At 47.3% G+C, this 21,582-nt stretch overlaps 1 protein-coding gene across 1 annotated transcript; it reads right to left on the bottom strand.

Moving 5' to 3' along the window:
* Nucleotides 1-11,117: 11,117 nt before the first annotated feature.
* On the bottom strand, nt 11,118-21,237 carry LOC119443697 (uncharacterized). The gene is made up of 5 exons (XM_049664457.1): nt 21,069-21,237; nt 20,528-20,633; nt 20,274-20,431; nt 16,111-16,377; nt 11,118-11,271 (listed from the first exon to the last, which is right to left on the bottom strand). Exons 1-5 carry the CDS (start codon nt 21,098-21,100, stop codon nt 11,118-11,120), a joined length of 717 nt encoding a protein of 238 aa, XP_049520414.1. The 5' UTR covers nt 21,101-21,237.
* Nucleotides 21,238-21,582: the final 345 nt, after the last annotated feature.

The following is a 21,582-nucleotide window of genomic DNA, read 5'->3' as shown; positions in this document are numbered from 1 at the left end:
AGGCGTAACCACCGGTACAGGACTGGAGCTCCTGCTGCTCGGAGGGGTTCGCGGTGCATAGATTATATTACCCCGCACCTCCACCAGTTTGTCACGCGCTAGGCAAGATCAATCAACAGTGCTAGCAGCCAGACCCGAAGAATGCCAGACACGAAAAGACGGTTCTCCAGCTGGCGCGGGATCTTCGACTTCGTCGTCTTCTTCGCCGTTCTTGCTGGGCACGCAATGCTGATCGTTTGCTGGCTCAAAACACCAGGTGGCATATAGCAAGAGAACATTAAGACGGTACTATGTTTGTAACGGTCACGTTCTCTCCTACGGAGATCTTCCAGATAAGAGAGAATATGGGGTAAGATGTCTCATTTATAAGCAAATAGCGGCAACAGTGACGAATCTTACAGCATTAATGAGAGGTGGCAGTCATCGTAACAAAGCTAAATTGACAATTCAGATTTAAGGTAGTACAAACCTACGCTCCAACCTCCAGTCATGATGATGAAGAAATAGACGTTTTATGAAGGCGTTTGTATGAGCAATGAGAATGGTAGCAAATTAGGTATAACTACAGTCATGGGCTACTTCAGTGCAAAAGTGGCGAAAAAGCGGGCTGAGGAACAAGCATTTGGTAAATACGGCATCGACTCAAGGAACACTAGAGGACAGATGCTGGTAGAATTCCCGGGAAGGAATAGACTTCGCAGAATGAATACCGTTCCCAGCATAGGGCAGGATGTAGAAGTGTTTGGTAGGGTAAAAGGCAATGATTACAGGTTAGGTCGGTCGAGGATTATTCTCAATTGAAGAGAGGAAATAGCAACATTAGTCAAGAAAAGAAACAGGCCAAGCTAGACATAGAAAGGGTAAAGGTAGACGAGTTCAGGTTGGTGCTCGCAAACAAAGAAGTATTTGTTCTATAAAGTCGGTTAGAGATAAAACAGTACAATATCAAAATCTTAGATAGGGTGTGTACATGTATTATTGCCGCAACTGCATATCATGTTTAGGTATGGTGTTGACATGAAAGCTTTGTTTAAAACGGAGTTTATTATCATATAGGCTTGTGCGAATATTAGATATTGCTACACGCGTGTTTGGTTGTTTGAACGAGGAGCGCGGGCGATGTCACTGGAGAAAAGAAGAGAAAGAACGAACTGAGCTCGCGCGGTGAATCCAACCAGTCAGCGCTGCAACCGTTGTTGTAAATATAATCTGTAAATAGTTGCTCGTCTAATTGACTCGTCCTTCGCGTAACAATATTGACTCGTCCTTCGCATAACCCGGGCCCGGCCCGGGCCCGAAAATAATCTACGTTTACCCGCCCGGCCCGGCCCGCCACCCCTTTACCTTAGGCTCAAGCCCGGCCCGAGCCCGGCTTGAAACCGGCCCGAACCCGGCCCGAGACCGAAAAATACATGTTTTTCAGAGTTGAGACGCCCGAGAATAACTCGACGCGGGCCCAAACCCAGCACGGGCCCGCGTAAAAAAATCCGAGCCCGGCCCGGGCCCGGGTCAAAAAGCACACGCCGTGCCCGAGCACGGCCCTAGCCCGTGAAAAAAAATGCTCTACCCAACCCGGCCCGGGCCGGGGCTTTCGGGTAAGCCCGAGCCCGTTCCGTGCTCTACTATAAGCACTACTAGTTTTTGTAAGCGCTACCATTTTTGGGGTACTTCACGCCCTTTTTGGTGGCTGTCTTTGTATGTTTGCATTGATGAAGTTAGAAGTGCCTTGCAAGACATGACCAGGAGAAAAGTGACAGTTAAGGGTGGAATAACAGTCGATTTAATCAAAAATGGAGAAGATATTAAGTTCGAAAAGCTTGCGGCCCTTTATACGCAACGCATCACGACTTCAAGTCTACCATAGAGCTGGAAGAACGCCAACATTATACTAATCCATAAGAAGGCAGACAATAAAGAATTGAAGAATTATAGACCCATTAGCTTGCTTTCAGTGTTATATAAAATATTCACCAAAATAATTTTCAATAAAATCAGTGCAACACTTTAATCAACCAAAAGAACCGGCTGGCATCAGGAAGCGATATTGTACAATTGATCGCATCCATGTCACAAATCAGGTAAATGATAAATCTGTGGAGTACAGCCACCTATATAAAATATATGGCGTTCACAGATAATGAAAATGCATTTGATCAGTTGTAATACCAGCAGTCATAGAGAAATTGGGTAACCATGAGGTACAGGAGGTATACGTGAGTATCTTGGCAAATGTCTGCAAGTATTCCAGGGCTACCTTGGTTCTCACAAGAAATGTAGAACGTTACCTATGAAGAAAGGGGTCAGGCAAGGAGACACAATCTCTCCAATGTTATTCATTGCGCGCTTAGAAGAAGTATTCAAGCTCTTAGACTGGGATGGCACAGGAGGGAATATCAACGGTGAATATCTCCGCAACCTTCGGTTAGCTGATGACATTGCCCTGTACAGCAATAGGGGAGATGAATTCCAACAAATGATTGAGGAACGTAAGCGAGAAAGTGCAAGAGTAGGGTTGAACATTAATATGCAGAAGAAAAGGCACTGTTGAACAGCCTCGCAAGAAAACAAGAATTCATGATCGTCAGTCGGCCTCTAGAATCTGTACAGGAGTACGTATATCTACGGCTATTACACATAGGCGACCCTGACCATGAGAAGGAAACTTACGGAAGAATAAAATGGGTTGGAGTGCATATGGCAGGCATTACCAAATACTGACTGGGAGCTTACCACTGTCGGTGAAGCGAAAAGTGTACATTCATTGCATTCTACCGGTGCTAACATATGGGGCAGAAACTTAAAGGTTAACAAAGAAGCTCGAGAACAAGCTAAGGACTGCACAAAGAGCGATGGAACGAGAAATGTTAAGCGTAACGTTAAGAGACAGGAAGAGAGCAATGTGGATCTGAGAGCAAACTGGGAATACCGATCTTCTAGTTGACATTAAGAGAAAGAATGGAGCGGGGCTGGCTATGTAATGCGTAGGGTAGATAACAGGTGGACCTTTAGAGGTACATAATGGGGGCCAAAAAGTGCAGTTGAGGGCGGCAGAAAATGAGGTGGTGCGATGAATTTAGTAAATTTGCACGCGTAAGTTTCAATCATCAAGCACAAGACAGGAGTAATTGTAGATCGTACAGAGAGGCCTTGGTCCGGCAGTGAACATAACAAAAAAACTGGTGATAATGATAATGTTTGCATCTAACCTTTTTCCCGGCTATCTGGGTCACTGGGTAGTCGAAAGGTTAGCGCATCGGGCTTCGGTGCTGAGGCGAGAGGGTTCAACACCAACCATCGGCCCACTTTCAACGAACCTCTTTTCACGCCGACATAGGCCACTGTAGACGCTGGACAGGGTAGCCACCGCTGTTCGAAGAAGTCTTTGACGCCGACTTCGAGTCATTCAGTCCGTGCGGCTCTTCAATTAACCTCTTTGATGCCAGCTTGGGTAACGGGGTATGTGCCAATAGTTATGTGCCGCTGTTCAATGAGCATCATCATCATCAGCCTATATTTATGTCCACTGCAGGACGAAGCCCTCTCTGCGATCTCCAATTACTCCTCTCTTGCGCTAGCTGATTCCAACTTGCGCCTGCAAATGCCTAACTTATTTTTCTGCCGTCCTCCACTGCGCTTCTCTTCTCATGATATCCATTCTGTAACTCTAATGTGGTCTACCGCTTATCCATCCTACGCATTAAATGGCCTGCCCAGCTCCATTTTCCCCTCTTAATGTCAACTAGAATATCGGCTATACTCGTTTGCTCTCTAATCCACACCACTCTCTTCCTGTCTCTTAACGTTAAGCCTAGCATTTCTCGTTCCATCGCTCTTTTTGCGGCCTCAACTTGTTCTCGAGCTTCTTTGTTAACCTCTGAGTTTCTATATGTTATGTTAGCACTGGTAGAATGAAATGATGTTACACTTGTCTTTTTAACGACAGTGGTAAGCTCCCCGTCAGGATTTGGTAATGCCTGCCGTATGCACTCCAACCCAATTTTATTATTCTGTAAATTTCTTCCTCGTGATCACGGTCCCCTGTGAGTAACTGACCTAGATAAACGTACTCCTTTACAGATTCTAGAGGCTGACTGGCGATCCTGAATTTTTGTTCCCTTGCCAGGCTATTCAACATTGTCTTTGTATTCTGCACATTAATATTCAACCCTACTCTTAAACTTTCTTGGGCAATGTCCTAAGTCACTTTTGGAACTCGTCCCCACTGTTGCGGAATATGGCAATTTCATGTGCAAACCGAAGGATGCCGAGATATCCGCCGTTGATCCTCCCTCCTAAGCCTTCCCAGTCTAAGAGCTTGAATACTTCTTCTAAGCATGCAGTGAATAGCATTGAAGTGATTGTGTCTCTTTGCCTGACCCCTTTCTTGATAGGAAACTTTCTACTTTTCTTGTGGAAAACCAAGGTAGCTGTGGAATCATTGTGGATATTTGCCAAGATATTCACGTATGCCTCTGTACACCTCGACTACACAATGCCTCTATTAGAGCACTGCACGGGCCGATTTTTTGAGCCCGGGCCCGTTTTTACGATGGGCGGCCCGCCCGAGCCCGATCAAAACTTTTGTGGCGAGACCCGGGCCCGGCCCGGGCCCGGAAATAATCTACGCTACCCGCACGGCCCGGCCCGCCACCCCTTTACCTTAGGCCCGAGCCCGGCCCGAGCCCGAGTCGAAACCGGCCCGAACCCGGCCCGAGACCGAAAAATAATGTTTTTCAGAGTTGAGACACCCGAGAATAACTCGCTGCACGTTACATGCGCACCACCAGAAAGCCCGAGCCCGGCCCGGGCCCGAGTCAAAAGCACACGCCGTGCCCGAGCCCGGCCCCAGCCCGTGAAAAAAACTGTGCTACCCAGCCCGGCCCGCCCGTGCAGTGCTCTAGCCTCTATGACTGCTGGTATCTCTACAGAATCAAATGCATTTTCATAATCTATGAAAGCCATATAGAGAGGATTATTGTACTCCGCAGATTTCTCGATTACCTGATTGATGACATGGATATGATCGATCGTAGAATATCTCTCCCTGACGCCAGCCTGCTCTCTTGGATGTCTGAAGTCAAGTGTTGCCCTGCCTCTATTGAAAATTATCGTGGTGAATATTTTGTATAATACTGAAAACATGATATGGGTCTATAATTCTTGAATTCTTTAATGTCTCCCTTCGTATGGATTAGAATAATGTTGGCGTTCTTCAAGCTCTCTGGTAGACTTGAAGTCGTGAGGCATTGCGTATAAAGGGCCACAAGCTTTTCAAACAATATTTTTTCCATCTTTGATTAAATCGACTGTTATTCCGTCTTCTCCAGAAGCTATTGGCCTGGTCATGTTTTGCAAGGCCCTTTTAACTTCATCGCTAGTTTTAGAACGAGCTTCTGTATCCTGTTCAACACTACTTCGAATGAAAGTAGCTTGGCTGCTCTGGGTACTATGCAGGTCAGTATAAAATTATTTAGCTGATTTTACGATGTCATCGAAATTGCTGATGATATTACTCTGCTTAACTTTCAGTGCATACATCTTGCCCTGTCCTGTGCCAAGTTTTCCTGTCACTGATTTCATGCTGTGTCCATATTTTACTGCTTGTTTAATCTTTTCCACGTCATAATTTTGAATATCCCTTACTTTCTTCTTGTTGATTACCTGAATAAACATCTCTAAATATGAAGAAAAATAAATACAAACGATTTATAAGAAATCCGGTTCTGATGAGCAAATAGATAAAGTTGAACTCGTTATATCGAACACAAAGAAACTACATTTCTGCTGTTATCCGTGGTTCTTAAACTTTGTAGATGTAATTTAGTTGGACACGAAATACGGAGCTCCACAGCGTATGGCTGGGTACGCTCCGGTGACAGACGTAAGACTTTTCCACAATACAGCCGAAGATAGTGGCGGTGCAAAAGGCGCCTGCGACTCGTAAGCTACGGCGCCAAAAGTGCCACTCTGAACAAAGCGGTACAGCCAGTCTGTTGTATGCTTGCTGTCTCTAGAGGTTTCTTTTTCTCACGTGAAAAGTTGTGTGTGGTGCTGTTGCGCCGCCATGCGTCTCATGCGATGGCGGTTGAAGCAATGAAGTGAGTGACGCTGTGCTTGACCGCACCACCACCGTGCACTTCTACATCAGTGGTCACGGTGGCGCATCCTCAAAAATGAAGCCAGATGCCCGCTTGTGAAATATGATGAAACAGGGGAGCTCTGCAAGCGTGGGTGTATAGCGTAGTGGGTATGACGCTCGCCTTCGGACCGTGAGTAGCCGGGTCTAAATCCCAGCTCGCCAAGAAAGATTAAATTGTCTTTTTTCCTCTTTCTCTCTCTCTCTCTTTCACTCTCTACCTTTTTCTCTCTCTCACCTTCTCTCTCTTGTCTCTCTCTCTCTCTTTCTGTCTCTATCTCTCTATCTTTCTCTCACTCTCATTTTCTCTTTATCTCGTCCATAGCAAGTTGTGTTACAATCGGCGGTACAATGCAACCATATGGTTCCCATAAATGCATGTTCAGCAAGCGTGGGCGTATAGCGCAGTGGTGATGACATTCGCCTTCGGATCGTGAGTACCCGGATTCAAATCCTGCCTCGCCAAGAAATTTCATTTTGTTTCATTTATTAACGCTTTGGCGGCTTTGGCGTCGGCTTTGGCATCGGCATTAAGCATCGGTGTCTGGCGGAACAATCATGCCGAACCAGCCCGAACGGGCGGGCTCTTCGCGTGGCGCAAGGCGTTAGTGAACAAAAATTGAATTCCTCAAAGTAAAATCTGTGAGAATAATCGTAAAGTTCCACTTAACCACAACCTAGAAACGTTACAGCGTCGGATTGTAATTTGAATATACGAGAAAAAAGCCTGATAAGCAGCCAGGGATCTTTGAATGCTACCGCGTTCCACTCTTAAAGACGAAGCATAAGTTTCCTCCAATTCTGATCGTGTTTCGCTGTACTTTGTTTCTAGGCAATATTGAGGGGAGTGTTGAAAACTGAGCCTTTATAAATTTTGATCGGGCCCCATGTAGCGGAAAATACGGTGTCGGCGTCAACGGCGTCCAACGCTATCACGTTCCGCTCTTAAAGGCGAAGCTTAAGCGTACTCCAAGTTTTTTCACTCGCTCTCTATCTGTCTCTCTTTCTTTCTCTCTCTGCACCTCCTCTCTTGCCACTCTCTGACTACCTGTGGCTGGCGCTGATGAACGCTCGGCATAGTTCAACCTCGGCCATAAACAGCTCCGCTGTTAAAAGGAAGGCAGCGAAACGTACTGCGAATTATTCCTGCCAGTTAGCACATGCACACACATCTACGATGCCACGGTCGGACTTCGCGGATGGCACAGAGTGTCAAGAGCGAGAGATAAGTGCGACTGCAGTTCACGCTTCATACATGACGCGCTCCGGCTGTCGGCATACTTCCAGAGTTACAGATGATTTCTGTGCGAAAGCTTTTGTTGCTCAGAAGCGTCCGCTTGCGTACGGCGACGAGAGTTGTGCGAAAACAGAACCCCCTTGGCCAGCTGTATATATTGGCTTTACGCCGCTACTTGAGCACGCACGACGACGGCGAAGATAGTTAAACCAGGGTCCTTCTATATTGGTTTAGCGTTCACAGATGCATTGAAAAAAGAACACTTAGATTGCCGAAGAAAGCGCGGCAGAAAGCCCCTTTACAGTGTTTCGGCGGTGCCCAGTGGGCTTTTGGATAGGTTTACTCAAGGGCTATTGACAGCACAACTCAGTCTCTCCTGGGGGCCAATGTCGGTCTTGAGGACGGACAATAGTTATAACGATGTAATGACTATAATGAAGATGGGTTGCCCTTGAACTTTTTTATAGCGAGACTTGAATTTAGTTGTACAGGGACTTGGCGGAATTCAGGTTCCAGGCACTTGTTTTCGCATAATTCGCTGTACCCGGGCTCGCATTCATCGGATTTGTTATTAGCGATATATGATTGCTAAATTTTTGAACTTTTTATGAAGAAATATTTAAAACAAAAATGAAGACAAGAAAGGGAAGGCTAATAGAATTCGTACACTTATCGAAATGCTATTCTCCTATAATCTGCCAGACATATATTATGCTACTCCCGGAACCTAGACTTTACAGATAGATACGTTCGAATACAACTGATCAGGAATTCAAGTATTCCTTCAGTGTACACTTCTCTTGCAGGCGCTACGCGCGCAATGGCGTACATCGACATGCAAATCAGTAAAGCAAGCAAAGAATGTTCTGACATATTTCGCCTATTTACGCCAATTACAATCATCAACGTATGACGTTTCATAAACGTTATCATAGTAGTTGTAATGTACTTTTATCATTTGCCTTCTTTTCCTTTGCGTAAAAAGGGCATTTAGTGTGATTTTGTAGTCATCCTTGTTATTGGGATGTATTTTCCACATTACTTTTCAAATGAATATTTTAACGCGAACAATATTTTATGGGGAGAAGCCAAAAAAGGGTTTATATACAATATTTGCACAGTGGCCGCGAGTGGCGCCACTACAACAAAGATGGTGGGCCGGGGCAAAGGTCGTCCTCTTTGTCGTCTGCTATCACCATCTAAGTGGGTGTGCGCCAGCGTTTGGCAACAAAATGAAAAGTCTTCGTCCGCAGGATAGGTGGCTCGTAACAATGATATTTCCATTCAAACCATTTCTTTATTTGATAAGTTTTCAACTTGAAATTATACATTTTTATGATTGCACCAAAATTGTTTCGGGCAGAGCCGTTTCCTGAAAACTTTTTTGTGAAGTCTTGGAAATAAGATGAATAAAGGTGAATTGTCGAGAGAATATCATTGCGAGGGAAGGCCTATTACCATTCAAATTATTGTAACCAAGACCCCAACTAGATTTATAAAGACCGGGAATCATACCTGAAGTTACGCTATATTAGAGAACGCAGTTTCTGCTACATTTCACTTGAATAATGTGACGAAACCAATGCGATGATTTAATGAAGGTTATCAAATTTCCTGAAAATGATTCTGGAACTTATTCGCAAGTGCCTTGATAAATATAAATGTGTTCTGTAAAGTTTATTGCACACCGCGAACTTTATTCGAATTTTCGGGCAATTTCTTCCGGCAGTGCATGAGCATATCGTTTTTTAAACGTAATGTGCACTTGTTTGTGACACTTTTCGGCATTTTTCAACCTATACCCGCTTTTGTTAAATATTATTTCTCCCTAGAACACATCACTTACCAATGCACGCAGCGTCCGGCAGACGCCGTCTCGCCGCTACTTAACGACACACTCAGCCATTGGTCGTGGGAGGCGCGAATCTCCGAACTGGACTTGAGAAACCAATTGGCGACCCTCGACCAGGCCCCGCGCGCCGCAAAAGCCAGTCGGGCCCTGGAAGAGGGGCTCGACCCGCAGTAACCAAGCACAACCTTTATTTCAATAAAGTTGTTTCTCTCTCTCCTAAATAATAAAAAATCGTACATAGTGTTTCAGTTCCTACACCAAAACCCCCTCCTCCTCCTCCCGCCCTACTAATAACTTTAGTTTTCAAAGTTCATACTGCCTTCTTTTTCTGCAGGTTATCCTGGTCTTAAGTTTTTCTTATACTGACTGAAGCTTGGTATGCACTTTAACTTGTTGTGTTTAGAACACTTTACGGTATGTTCAGTCTTCCAGTTCACTTTCTTAATTGTACTAAAAGATTGGCTATGGAATTCAGTACGGTCTGTAAAATATTTTATTGATCATCCTGTTTAGTGAGTGACTCCTCGCTGGTGAAATATGCACTAGAGAGCTGAAGCTCTGCGATTAGGATTGGGCTGACTAGAAGCACAAGTCCCTTCAATTTCCTAGCATAAGGCTTACCACAGAGTGCGCATTCGCTAACACGACCTAAGCCATGATAGCGAAGAGTGGGCCGAGCGGTTTCAATATATCACACTTCACAGGTGCAAGGGAACTTTTAAAGGGAGGTAGTGTTAGAATATGCACAAACTTCGAAGAATAATCCCATGACCGCTCATAGACACTGCGTAAGTACTAGTTCAGCAATAACTTTTCGCGACTTTCTCTAATAAGCCCGATTTTCTTTCCATGCATTTTTCCCGCGACGCGTATGAAACTCTAAAAGACACGCGTCAGAAATGCATTGGTGCTCCTAGACAGGTGTTCAAAAAGTGTTTAAAATTGACACCACGAAAATGCCATAGTTCACTGCCATTACAAATGTGCCATCAAACACAAAACGTTTTTAACTGTAGAAGTGCTCTGTATGCAAACGTGAGCAATTTCTCTCAGCAAACGCTGAGGCGGAAATATCCGGCCTATAATATGTTATTAAAATACAACGTCCAAACGCAGTTTCTTTGCAAAGTCTCCGGTTTCACTTGATTTTGCACTTTTCCATGACTGCATTGCAATAATACGCATTCAACATACATGCAATAAAATGACAACACAAATGCCGCCAAGACTCTCAGTTATACGAACCTCCAATTTAACGTAAAGGAAGCACGGTAATTGCGTGCTTCATTGCTTACACCCGAGACATTCTCATGCGTAAAGTGCGTAGTTCAGCATATAATAAAGTAAAGCTGTAAGTGCCATTTGTGTTAGCTGATTAAATGACATGTCAATCAATCAATCGGCGCTCTTCGGCATAGTTCACTGTATTACCTTTCTTCCACATCTCGAATATTTCGCCTTCCTTGCATACTTGTGGAAACCGTGGCACTGTCGGTCAGCCCATTCACATTTCACCACAAATTTACCATGATTAATGTAAACGGTGATGCGGACTTATCTGCAATAACTTAGAGCGTCCTAACAAGTATCTGCAAGACGTGCAAGATACATTACATCTTATTTATCCCAGCACCAGAAGTGCCACAATAAAGTCATCAGGCTGCCTAAACTTGCAGTTGGCATACCATATCTGTCTCTTCCAAACATTCTTAGCCGCACAAACTGGGCTGGCTATCAGTGGCACAAATTTGGCGTCGCAAAGAGCCACACATTGACCTGGCAACCGCAAATGGTTTTTCGCACAGAACTTTCGTGAAAACTGTCTCCGTGCCGTAGTTTAGAGCTGTCCCTCCATTCCAGGTGCGCGATCCTCAATGCCCGGCCGCTGTGTTTCACACGCTGTGCAAGTAGAACGTCTTCTTTTCGAAGCGTGATGGGCCCGCCTTCTTCTTGGCGCTGTCCTCTTCGCGCAGAAGCCGCTCCAACGAAGCGCGATCTGGCAGCAATCGTAGGACGACAGGCTCTGCAGACTTTGGGTCTGGCTTCCTGCGATCAAGATTGACCAATAGGCGCTCGTGGCTCCCAGCTTATCTTACGCGTGTGGCTCTCGTTATTCGCACTAGGCTTCGCAATCAATTATACAAAATTAACACGTAGCTGAGCAATACAGACCCGCTCACTGCCACACAGAGTGCTCGAGCAGTCATCTGTAGCATATGTGGAGGCACTTGTTGGCCGCTTCTGCCGTCGAAACAGCACTTGGCCACGATGGTGCGCAAGCGCACGGATGTTCGATTTCTTAGTTGGCGTTGCTGGGTAGGCGCCTTCGTTATTTTTGAAGCGGGTGATATGATACTGTAGATGTTGAACAACAGTGAGAGGCTCTGTACGCGATAAATTTCTAATGAAAAAATTGTTAGCCCTTCCACTGGGGTGGAGATGGAAGACCAGCAAAGCTGTACTACAGTGGGAATTATGTGTTTCCAAATATGACTATTAAGACGTGATGGTGTAATTGGTTATTTGAACTATTAAAGAATGAGAAATATATATTATCCGGTGGTTTTTATTTATTTAGCGACCACAGGGACCATGGCTTTATGGTCGCTACGGTACACTGCCATAGGGTGTACGGCAAAGGTTGGCACGTTCTTCATAAACACGTCACAAACGCCGCGCGCGTTCGGTGCGAATGCGGGCAAAACGCCGCCGCCGTCGACAAACGTTCTGCGCGTTGCTGGTGCTGCTACATATCCAAGTTTATACAGCTCCTCAGAATTTTGTGAATGACAGCCCATAAACAAATCTCATGAAACAAAACACCGGCATTGCATGCCTTTCGTGGTAAATCTTCTCAGACTGAAATATTAAAAGTGCGAAACCAAAAATGCTCGAGCCAATTAGAGTTTTTTTTTCTACACGCGGACACGACCATCGGAGACTGAGCCCTTAACAGCTTCGATGTAAAACATCACGGTTCACTTGAGCACGGGTCTTCCTCACCGGCTTGCTGGGAGAAGCCTTCGTGGCTTCTGGTTTGATATGACAATATCTTCCCACACAAGAAATATATAACAGCATAAGACCAGTTGGGGTCAAGACACCGAGGAAATGTGTAATAAAAGTTCGCATCTATAAAGTGATAGCTTGTTTTTCTACTCAAGGAAGCAGTAGCGTAATAGACCTTCGTTGCCACCTGCTGCAAGGTTAACGAACGTGTAAGCGGACACGTTAGGTGAGTGCATAAGAAAGAAAAGTGTTGAGTCAACGCACTTATTTAATATAATTTGCCTTCATTAAACTAAATTTTAATCAATTCTCTTTTCGGGTGGCTTAATTATAGGCATCACTTCAACACACCTGACCTTTAAAGTGCTATTATAGGCTCATGACACAGTGGGGCGTGTGGTACTTCGGCGTGCACTGTTTCCTTACAGGTCCTCGCGCTTTAGGGCTAGATAGTCTTTAGAAAAGCTGGACGCTAAATTAGGGAACGCAGCACCGAGGACCTCGCAGGCTAATAAGAAGGGTGGAAATGTTTGTTCGAATAGGTTGTGTTGTTTTGCGTTAAGCCTAGACCACACTACAGTGAAAACGCGCGTGGCGAGCCGCCAGTGGCAAAACGCACGCCGCGGAAGCTACCGCCTGGCAGCTCTTTTGTACCGTGGGAGGGGACCAGCCTTGGAACGATATATCGCGGCTTGCCGCGGGGTGAAGACAGAGGAGGCCAATGAGAGCGGTCCCTTCAATGACATGCGCGCAGGAAACGGGTGTCATGCGGACCCGCGCCCTACCACTCAGTTCGCACTCGCGCCTGGTATCAGCCGGACGGCTCGTTTCGCACTATCATCTGCTCGCAGCAGCTCTTGTTCGCGCTTGCTTGGTTCGCTTGGTTTGGCCTCCATTGGGCTTGTTTTTGGTCATCATGGTCTGCGATTGTCTTTAGAATGATGAATCTAAACGGAGACGTCCTAATGGAAATATGTTTCTATACTGTGCGCCATATCGGATTCCATACGACAGACGGACCCTGAATTCAAGGACGCAGAGGCGACACTCAGAACTTCATTCTCCTTTGTTTCTTGAACGTGGTGACGCCGCAACATAAATGATCACGCTGTTATGATTGTGATTAGAGTGGCAACGACGTCGTCATCATCCACTGACATGACTCACGTAAGAACGAAGGATGATCGAAGAACGTAAACACAGCGCCGATGTGCAGCAGACGACAGAAAAAAATGTGGTTGATCCCTCTTATATAGGAATCGGTATAGAACACGAAAGTGAAACGTGTCTTCACAGAAGTAGTGTAATGTTTATTGCACATTGATATATAATGTCTATTGGTGTTTTGTGGCTAAAGCGCCCTTAGGCGTTGATGCACCCACGCTGACGCCTGGTGGCACGTCTCCTCCATCACGACTACCAACGTCGATGACCATGAGCAACCGTCGTGCATATGGAAGCTGCACTACGCTGCACACGCTAGCACAACGCGAAAGACGAAGCACGTAACTGACACACTAATACAACGCGCAAGACAAAGCACGTAACTGAATCGTCACCGAGTCAAATCAGCGCGTACAGCGCGTCGTAATTGCAGCCTCCGCGATCAACTTCAGAAACATTTTCAGAGCTAATTGCGGAGGCCACGCTCCGCTGTGCTGAGTACGGTGAACGCCACCTAGGTGGCGTTGGTAGTGCTTCTTGATGCCAGCGTCCCTTCGAATGCTGGCATCTAGGCGTCGTAGTGCTGAGACCACCGAAGCGTTCACTGTCGGTGCGCGTTAAGGCCGGAATACATGGAGCGAATAACCGGCGTCCGAGCGAAGAACTTCGTCGGGCGGCGAACGTCCGACGGCCCGCGTCAAGAAATTTGCCGTCCGCAGCCGATCTGCCTGTCCAAACATTTTCGTCGGGCGAACGCCGCCGCCGGAAGCGTCTAGCGCGCAGCGGTGGACGACAGCCAATCAGGAGGCACTAGTTCCGGTCGCAATGCATGCTGGTGTTTCGCGCGCGCGCGCCTTTTCGCGTCGTCTGCAATCGCGTTGGTGTTGCCGTGTCTGCATGTCTCTGCACCGATTGAGTAGTTCCTAGTATGATCTCTCAGGAATCGCGTTGTATTTGTACATCCCATATCCGCTGATCTGCGAGGAAACAGACAAGCAGTGCAAGCTCTCTACAACAACCTTCAACAGAAATCTTCTGATCTCAGAGGCCACATGCTGTCGTCATGCCTATCTCCCGACTTCCCCGATAGATGACGTTGGCATCGGATATTTCTTTCGCTAGGCTTAGACGCGTTCGAAACGAGAAGCGATCTCGAAAACTACTCAAGGTTATCCATAATACTCTGTCGTCGAAGCGGCCTGAGACTAAGCGAAAGCCGTTTACGCAGTCATTTGCTTCCAACTAAGTGAATTCTACAAGGACAACGCCAAATTCAGTTCGAAGCGGGCGGCCGGGACCGCCGCCAACACGGCGGCCAACGCGCGGCGGCGTTCGCCGCATGTATTGCAACACAGCAAACATCCTGCGTCGTGTCGCCGCGTCGTTACTTGACGCGTGAAGTTCGTCGAGAAAGTTCGCTCCATGTATCCCGGGCTTTAGTGTCATAATGCAGTACTTCTCTTTTCTGCTCGTAGGCGGCGGCACCGCCCCGAGCAAGAGCGCGGGTACACGGAGGAGTGTTAGATATATAAGGCGCGTCTGTGTAGCTCTCTGCGAATGCGTTTGTGGCGCAATGGGTTAAACGCTCGGCGATCTATCGTCGCGGACCGAGAGGTCGTGGGTTCGATTCCCAAATTTTGCATGTTTGTGGAACTTTTTCTTCTGGTTTCTTTCTTTGTATTATGTTCTATGACGTATTTCCGTGACGGAAATACGTCAGTGAAGTCTTGGTGGACCCCGGAATAAAACACTTTCGTGTTAAAATTTCCGCCTCCATTCCACCCTGTGAAAGTGGAAGTACAGCGAAGCGGTTGCCGACGTCACACAAGCGCCACCACCACAAGGTGTGGCGCCATCGAGATTAATGTAGCGTCCACGACCTCATTCGCGCTCTTTCGGTTGGTGCTTCGACGCCGCGGTGCACGTTCGCGGTGCCCATATGCTTGTGTGAACGTCAGTGTAATTTTTTAACAGTCTTACCCTGATCTCGACTACGGTCGCAGCACACTCAGCGCGACCGATGCAACGGACAGAGCGCCCAATTATCAAGGATCGATACATCATGTGCACATGTTCATCACGCGCGCGCGCAAGTGTGCCGGAGTGCAACTTATATCCTCAGCCTGGCGCAAGTGCGTTATTGAACTAATTCAATTTCTCAAAGTAAAATGTGACAAAATTTGTAAAGTACGTCTTACACACAACCTGCAGACATGATAGCATAGGGTAGTTAATTTGAACATACGAGAAAACATGATTCTGTTACGCGGTAACTCAAAATTACACTCGCGATGGAGACGAAAATTTTCCTTTGTAGACGCGATGGTGTGCATGCACGGACGCTGAAAATTTCCCGGGGTAGCCATATACAGCTTCACTATAAAAGCGCGCGACATCTGACTACATGTACTTGGTGCATGTAGGTGGAGTGCGGTCACACCGCCAGTCGGTGTGACCGCACTGCCGCAGCGGCGTTTTACCACCGGCGGAGCGGCGCGTGCATTTTTCCTCTAGCGTGGTTGCGGCTGTATATGTTTCAGCCTCCCGCATGTGAAACAGCCAATCAAAGCAGGCACAATAAACAATGATGCGTTCACCCATTGCTTTTGCATAGTGGATATGACGAGTGTAAACAGAACGTTCCCGTGTTGCTGCGCAAACGTGCGAAAAAGTTCGAAGCTGTGCACATGCAACGTGCACGCGGCTGCTCACACTGTGGGTGGTCGGCGTCCGCAGTGGGCGATGCAGTAGAGTAAGTCAATGCAGCACAGATTGGCGCAGCACTTGACCGTCAGCAGGAGGAGGAAGCAGAGGAAGACGCACGCGGTGGTCAGCATCACCGACAGGAGCAACTCGACATCCTCGCGGGGCGCTGCGGTCGCTACTTGCACGGGCGCCCCGAACTCTACCGGGATGGCGGAGGGAGAAGAGGACCACGGCGCTATCGAGGATGACGAGTCGTTGAGCGTCGCCAACAGTCTGTGCAATAGAAGAAGAAGGAGAGGTAGAGGGGGGGGGGGGGGGGGGGCTTTTTTATTGTGAGAAAAGCAGGGGGACGGCCACAGGAGCTTCTTCCTCGGCTTGCTATTCTGCGTAGGGGAAAGTGAGAAGGAGGAGAGCAAGATAGTGCGGATGACGATGATAGTGCGAGGTTAACTATGCACACGGGCTATATCCATACTTAGCCCATACATGAGTCTCCCACGTCACAAGGCGCAGGAATCTGTCACGTAGGTCTACAGCCTGGAGCAAACGACAGAGGCACTTGAGGGAGTACTGCGGTCTTGACAGTTTTTAAAGCGCAAGCATTTCGATGCCTACCCATCCAGAAAACCGGTCCCTCCTTCGGTCGGTCACGTAAGACTATCGCTTTCAAGATTGGGCCCGCGGCAGCGAGCAAATTGACGTTGGTGCTGCGTCTTGGTTCAGCGTGAACTAAGCAGCTAGAACACAGCGCGCACGAAACTATGAATACTCGCAGAGCTCTGTCCCCATCGGAGATCGCTTTAAAAAAACGCATATCCACGAAGTGAATGATGATGAGTGGGCGAAGCACCGGGGGATCATTCGGTTAACCGTGAATGCCCCGACGCCGGCAAGCGGACCCAGAGGCGGCGACAGCGCGGGTAGCGGCGGCAAAAGCCCGAAGCGTTCTCTACCTGAGGTTGGTGGCGCCGATGCTCGGTTCAAGCGCGACCTTTGCGAGCGCTCAGCTCCGGGTCCGCATGCCGGCGTTGCCGTGCTGCTGCAGCTTCGCGAGCCCTCAGCTCTGGGTCCGCTTGCCGGCATTGCCGTTTTGCTGCAGCTTCACGTGCCATCGACTCCGCTCGCAGTTGAGCCGCCACTCTAGCCTTTTCATTCATAGCAGACGCGCCGTTATCACAAGCGACCGTTATCAACCGTGGCTCAAGAGAGAAAGAGACCGCGCGTCTGGAACGAACGTCCTTGTGCACTGACCGTTATCATCCATGGCTGAAGTGAGAAAGAGCGCGCGTCGGGAACGAAGGCCCTTGTGCACCGCAGCGCCCCTAGCGGACTCCATGCAAACCAGAGCTACGGCCGACAACGACGATGAGGGGGGACAAGGCTCGGCCCTAAGGTGCTTCGCCCCTAAAAAGGGGCCCGCGCAGATGCCCCTTACGCAGCCGCCGCCGGAGTACGGTTGTGCACGTTTCCTAATGGTTTAATAAAATGGTTCTCATAATGGTTTCATAAAAAACGATAACGGCTTATAATGATCGGAACGTCATCAGCGCACCTGGTGCTGCGACCAGCAGTAGTTTGCTTGCATCTTCAATTCGCCTTGCACCGCAGTCCGCATGAGTTCGCTCCCATTTACGACGGGAGTGAAGTCGGTAGGGGCGATCCAACCCAAGCTGTCTACGCATGGCATTTGCGGCACGATTTTCGTCCTTATTACGTGCCGCCCTCTGTCGCCGCGCACATTCTGGATTCTGCTCTTCGTAGGCGCGCTGTTCTTCCACAGTCCTTACCGCAAGCGGTAAATTTTAATCAGAAAAAATTTTACTACGTGAATTTCCCCAATAAACTGCAGACATACGAAGCAAGTAATGAGGCATGGTAAGTATTGCACACCGCCCGATTTACATCAGATAAATTATAATTCAACCTGTTTCCTCGGGCCTCATCGCTATTCCCATGCCAATGTTGTCACGTTACATGACAACGTTACCTAGTTGCAAAACACAAGAGGAAATTTCAGTCTGTCGTATTTTAGGACATTTGTTGTCTGAAGTTCTGTTGCCTGACGTCAGTTGTCTGACTTCTTTAGTCTGATGTCCTGTAATCTGACGTCCTGTAGTCTGAGGTCCTGTAGTCGACGTCCTGTATAGTTCTTGATCAATATTTAATTAAATACATGTCACAGATCTCTTTAGGACTATGTATATTGGTTCGTTTAAAAGAAGTAAAAAGTAAAAAAATAAAGAAAGACCCGGGAGGGATACGAACTTGTTCCCAAACCCAGTATCTTAGCACAGCACCATGCCGAACATGACTTTAACGTTTTGGCCATGTCAACACAAAGAATCTCTGTCCTTTCTGATGTTTACATTTGTATGATGATAGTAAAGGTGCGTTTTCATCCCGCCACATGAACTGACGCCTCTCTAGAAGAGTAAAAGGGTTGTTACTATCGACAAGTATTCAGCGAAATGCTAGAACAGTGATTTTGCTTGACGATATCTACTCGTATATCAGTTAAGACATTCAGAAATAGACAACGGCAACCGTGTGTTCTGTAAAGGTTGTTACTCATTTCGACAACTGTCTCTCGCTCTTTACACTTTTGAGCGCGCATATAATTGGCGTGTTCAGTGCGAAATAGCCACATAACCATTCGTGCCTAAGTGCTCATTTAGACAACGCACCGGTTTCTCGCAGTAACGCTTTTTTCAGAATACTGACACCCGATCGAGAGAGCTTTTCACGTAGCTTTGTGGAACAACCTAAAACTTACTTTGCCCCTTGCAAAGGCTTGTGAAATATTTCTGGGAAATTAACTAATGTGTGAGCGTAACAATGCGTGTAAGCCCACAGGCCTGTGTGTCACATCTTGCAAAATAAAACTAAATGGCTACGCAGCTGTTGTCGCAAATGCTATGATTTCAATCAGCGGCCGATCTTGAGGAGCCCAGTGGGGCGATTGTTTGTGCCTCGTCGTCACGGCACAATTATGACAATTGGCGACATCGACTTAAATACCGGTATCTGTGATAACAGCATTGCCGGATTCACAGAAAGCACCTTTGAATACCACCTAAGATAAAAGTACATTGTACAACACCGATGTGAAATTGACATAAAATTTTAAAGCGTCGTGACGGAAAGCGCTTCTGTCGCGACGTAAAAACTTATGTCTTCTTCTTCCTGGGGTTTTACGTGCAAGAACCAGTTATGAGGCGCGCTGTAGTGGAGGGCTTTGGAATAATTTAGACCACCTGGGGTTCTTTAGCGTGCAATACAACGCAATGTCGCTGCGACCGAAAGTCACACATTTCTAACGACGCGGCAGTGAGCGCCTGTCGTTGTGACATACTTCGTGTTGCGACGTCACAATCATTGTCGCGATAGAAAGCTTTTGTTTTAGTTTCAGAACTCTTGTTGTCGCGACCTAACGTTTCTGTTGCGACTTCGGAACCCTCGGTGAGGGTGACAGGGAGTTCCTGCTGCAACGTGACAATCGTTGTCGCGATGGAAAGTCTTTGTTGCGACTTCAGAGATCTTGTTGTCACGACAGAACATTTCTGTTGCCACTTCAGAACACTCTGTCTTCGGGACAGGGAGCTCCTGTTGCGACGTCAGAATCGTAGCAATGGAAAGTTTTTGTTGCGACTTCAGAACTCTTGGTTGCCATGACAGTTTCTGTTGCAAGGTCAGAATTTCTGTCGTAACCTCAGAAATGTCTGTCACAACTACAGAAACGTCAGCAACTTATGTGGTATGACAGGCGTTTGTGCAGTCACGACAGAAATTTCTGTAGTTCTGCAACTGGGTAGCAACAATCCGACATGTAACGACAGCATGACAACGTTCGCACGGGACTGCTGTCAGCGGCATCATCCGTTCGTTGTGCTGCTCGCACGACGCTCACGATCTTAAGTAGCAATACACCATGCGTCACCTTTTTTTGGCCGATCAACCGATTATAGTTTTCCCGAAAGAGCAGTAAGCCTGACCAAGTGTCGCTTTCATATTCAATGTCCCTATAAATTAACGTTCATCTTATACCTCTGAAACAGGCGTGACATCAACAAAGAGAGAGTCATGAGCTAAGTATGTAGGGCTGTCTTTAAAATTTAAGGCTAAACGGTAAACTCACATCTTATATGGGTGCTAAATAACCCTGTACTAACCGGATCGTGTCGTTTGGGTCCTTCTCGAGCCACCGTTTGGCGGGCTGCTCGATGTCTCCCGAGTGCAGGTGCACAGACAGAAAGATGTTGAGGAGCCTCGACAACGCGTCATGCCGCACGGACACAAGGTTGTCGCTGCTGTTGGTGTGAGGCTTGGGCTGGACACAGAAAGACTCACATAGTAGGGAACGGCTTAATGTTGGCTTAATGTTACACACACATCAGACCAACTGGGCCAAGCACACATCACTCACATTGGTAACGTTGAGGGCCTCCATTCTTTTGCCCACGCCTGCTCCCGGTGGCAGCTCCTGCTGGTAGGTACCTTGGCTTCTGCACAGCAGCGGCTGTCTGGACCGCCTACGTATCGAGCATTACCTAATTACCGATCAATCCTATTGTTACCCATCCCAGTTCATAACAACGCGACCAAGACACAGTAAAAGTACCTCAATCTCTGACAACTACTACTAATAATAACTGCGTCACAGCACACTCCCGGCGGCACATTGTGCTTGCAATACCGCACCGTATCTCGGCGCCGAGATGTGTCACGCCATTATAGCCTCAAGTGCACGTACCACATATTAACGCCGGTTTCACGATACACGCATTTTACAACAAACGCTTCCTAATGACGAAGCCGCGGCAGTACTGAGAATCAGGCCATGGATCTTCTCTACTTGAACGCCTCATGGTTAATGGATTACAAATTGAAGACAGCAATCTCGTTTTCCGCCGACAGCTCCGTGGCTCTCCTGTGTTTTCAAAATGGGTTTGCACATGCGTCGTCACCTCGAAACAAGGCTTGAGTTGTCGCTTTGCATATGGGATAATGGATCGCTGTTAACAACCCAGGCACTGTTCAGAAAGCGGGGCCATCGACGTCCGGCGGATCGAACGGAAGGGGCGCCTCGGTCATCGGGTGCCGGCGCCCCGTAGACGACCCGCCACGCCTGGCAGCGGCCAGCTTTGTTGGTTGCTTCGTGCCTTGTGGTATGGTTCAACCCACTACGGGGTATGGACTATGAATCGGGCGGTAGTAGGCGAAAAAAAGAAAACCATAAATGCATTTTGTAAACAAAGAACCTAACCTAAAAAGATAGTCGTGTGTGTAGTGATGAATCATCTTTGATGTTAAAAGGTGTTCATTCTCTGAACTCTTAATATGAATTTTGTGGATATATTGAAGATGAGGTAATCCCTTCTTTGGTCCCATGATGTTCCATTTAACGAGTCTACTGTGCTTAAGTTTCAAATAAGACGATGCTCACAAAAAATAACGTATAGAAGTCCAGGAGGCTGCCCT

The sequence above is a fragment of the Dermacentor silvarum genome, chromosome 3 (genome assembly GCF_013339745.2).
Source record: "Dermacentor silvarum isolate Dsil-2018 chromosome 3, BIME_Dsil_1.4, whole genome shotgun sequence".
NCBI lineage: Eukaryota > Metazoa > Arthropoda > Arachnida > Ixodida > Ixodidae > Dermacentor > Dermacentor silvarum.
The sequence above is the reverse complement of the archived record's forward strand: the minus strand, read 5'-3'. Positions and strand labels throughout refer to the sequence as shown.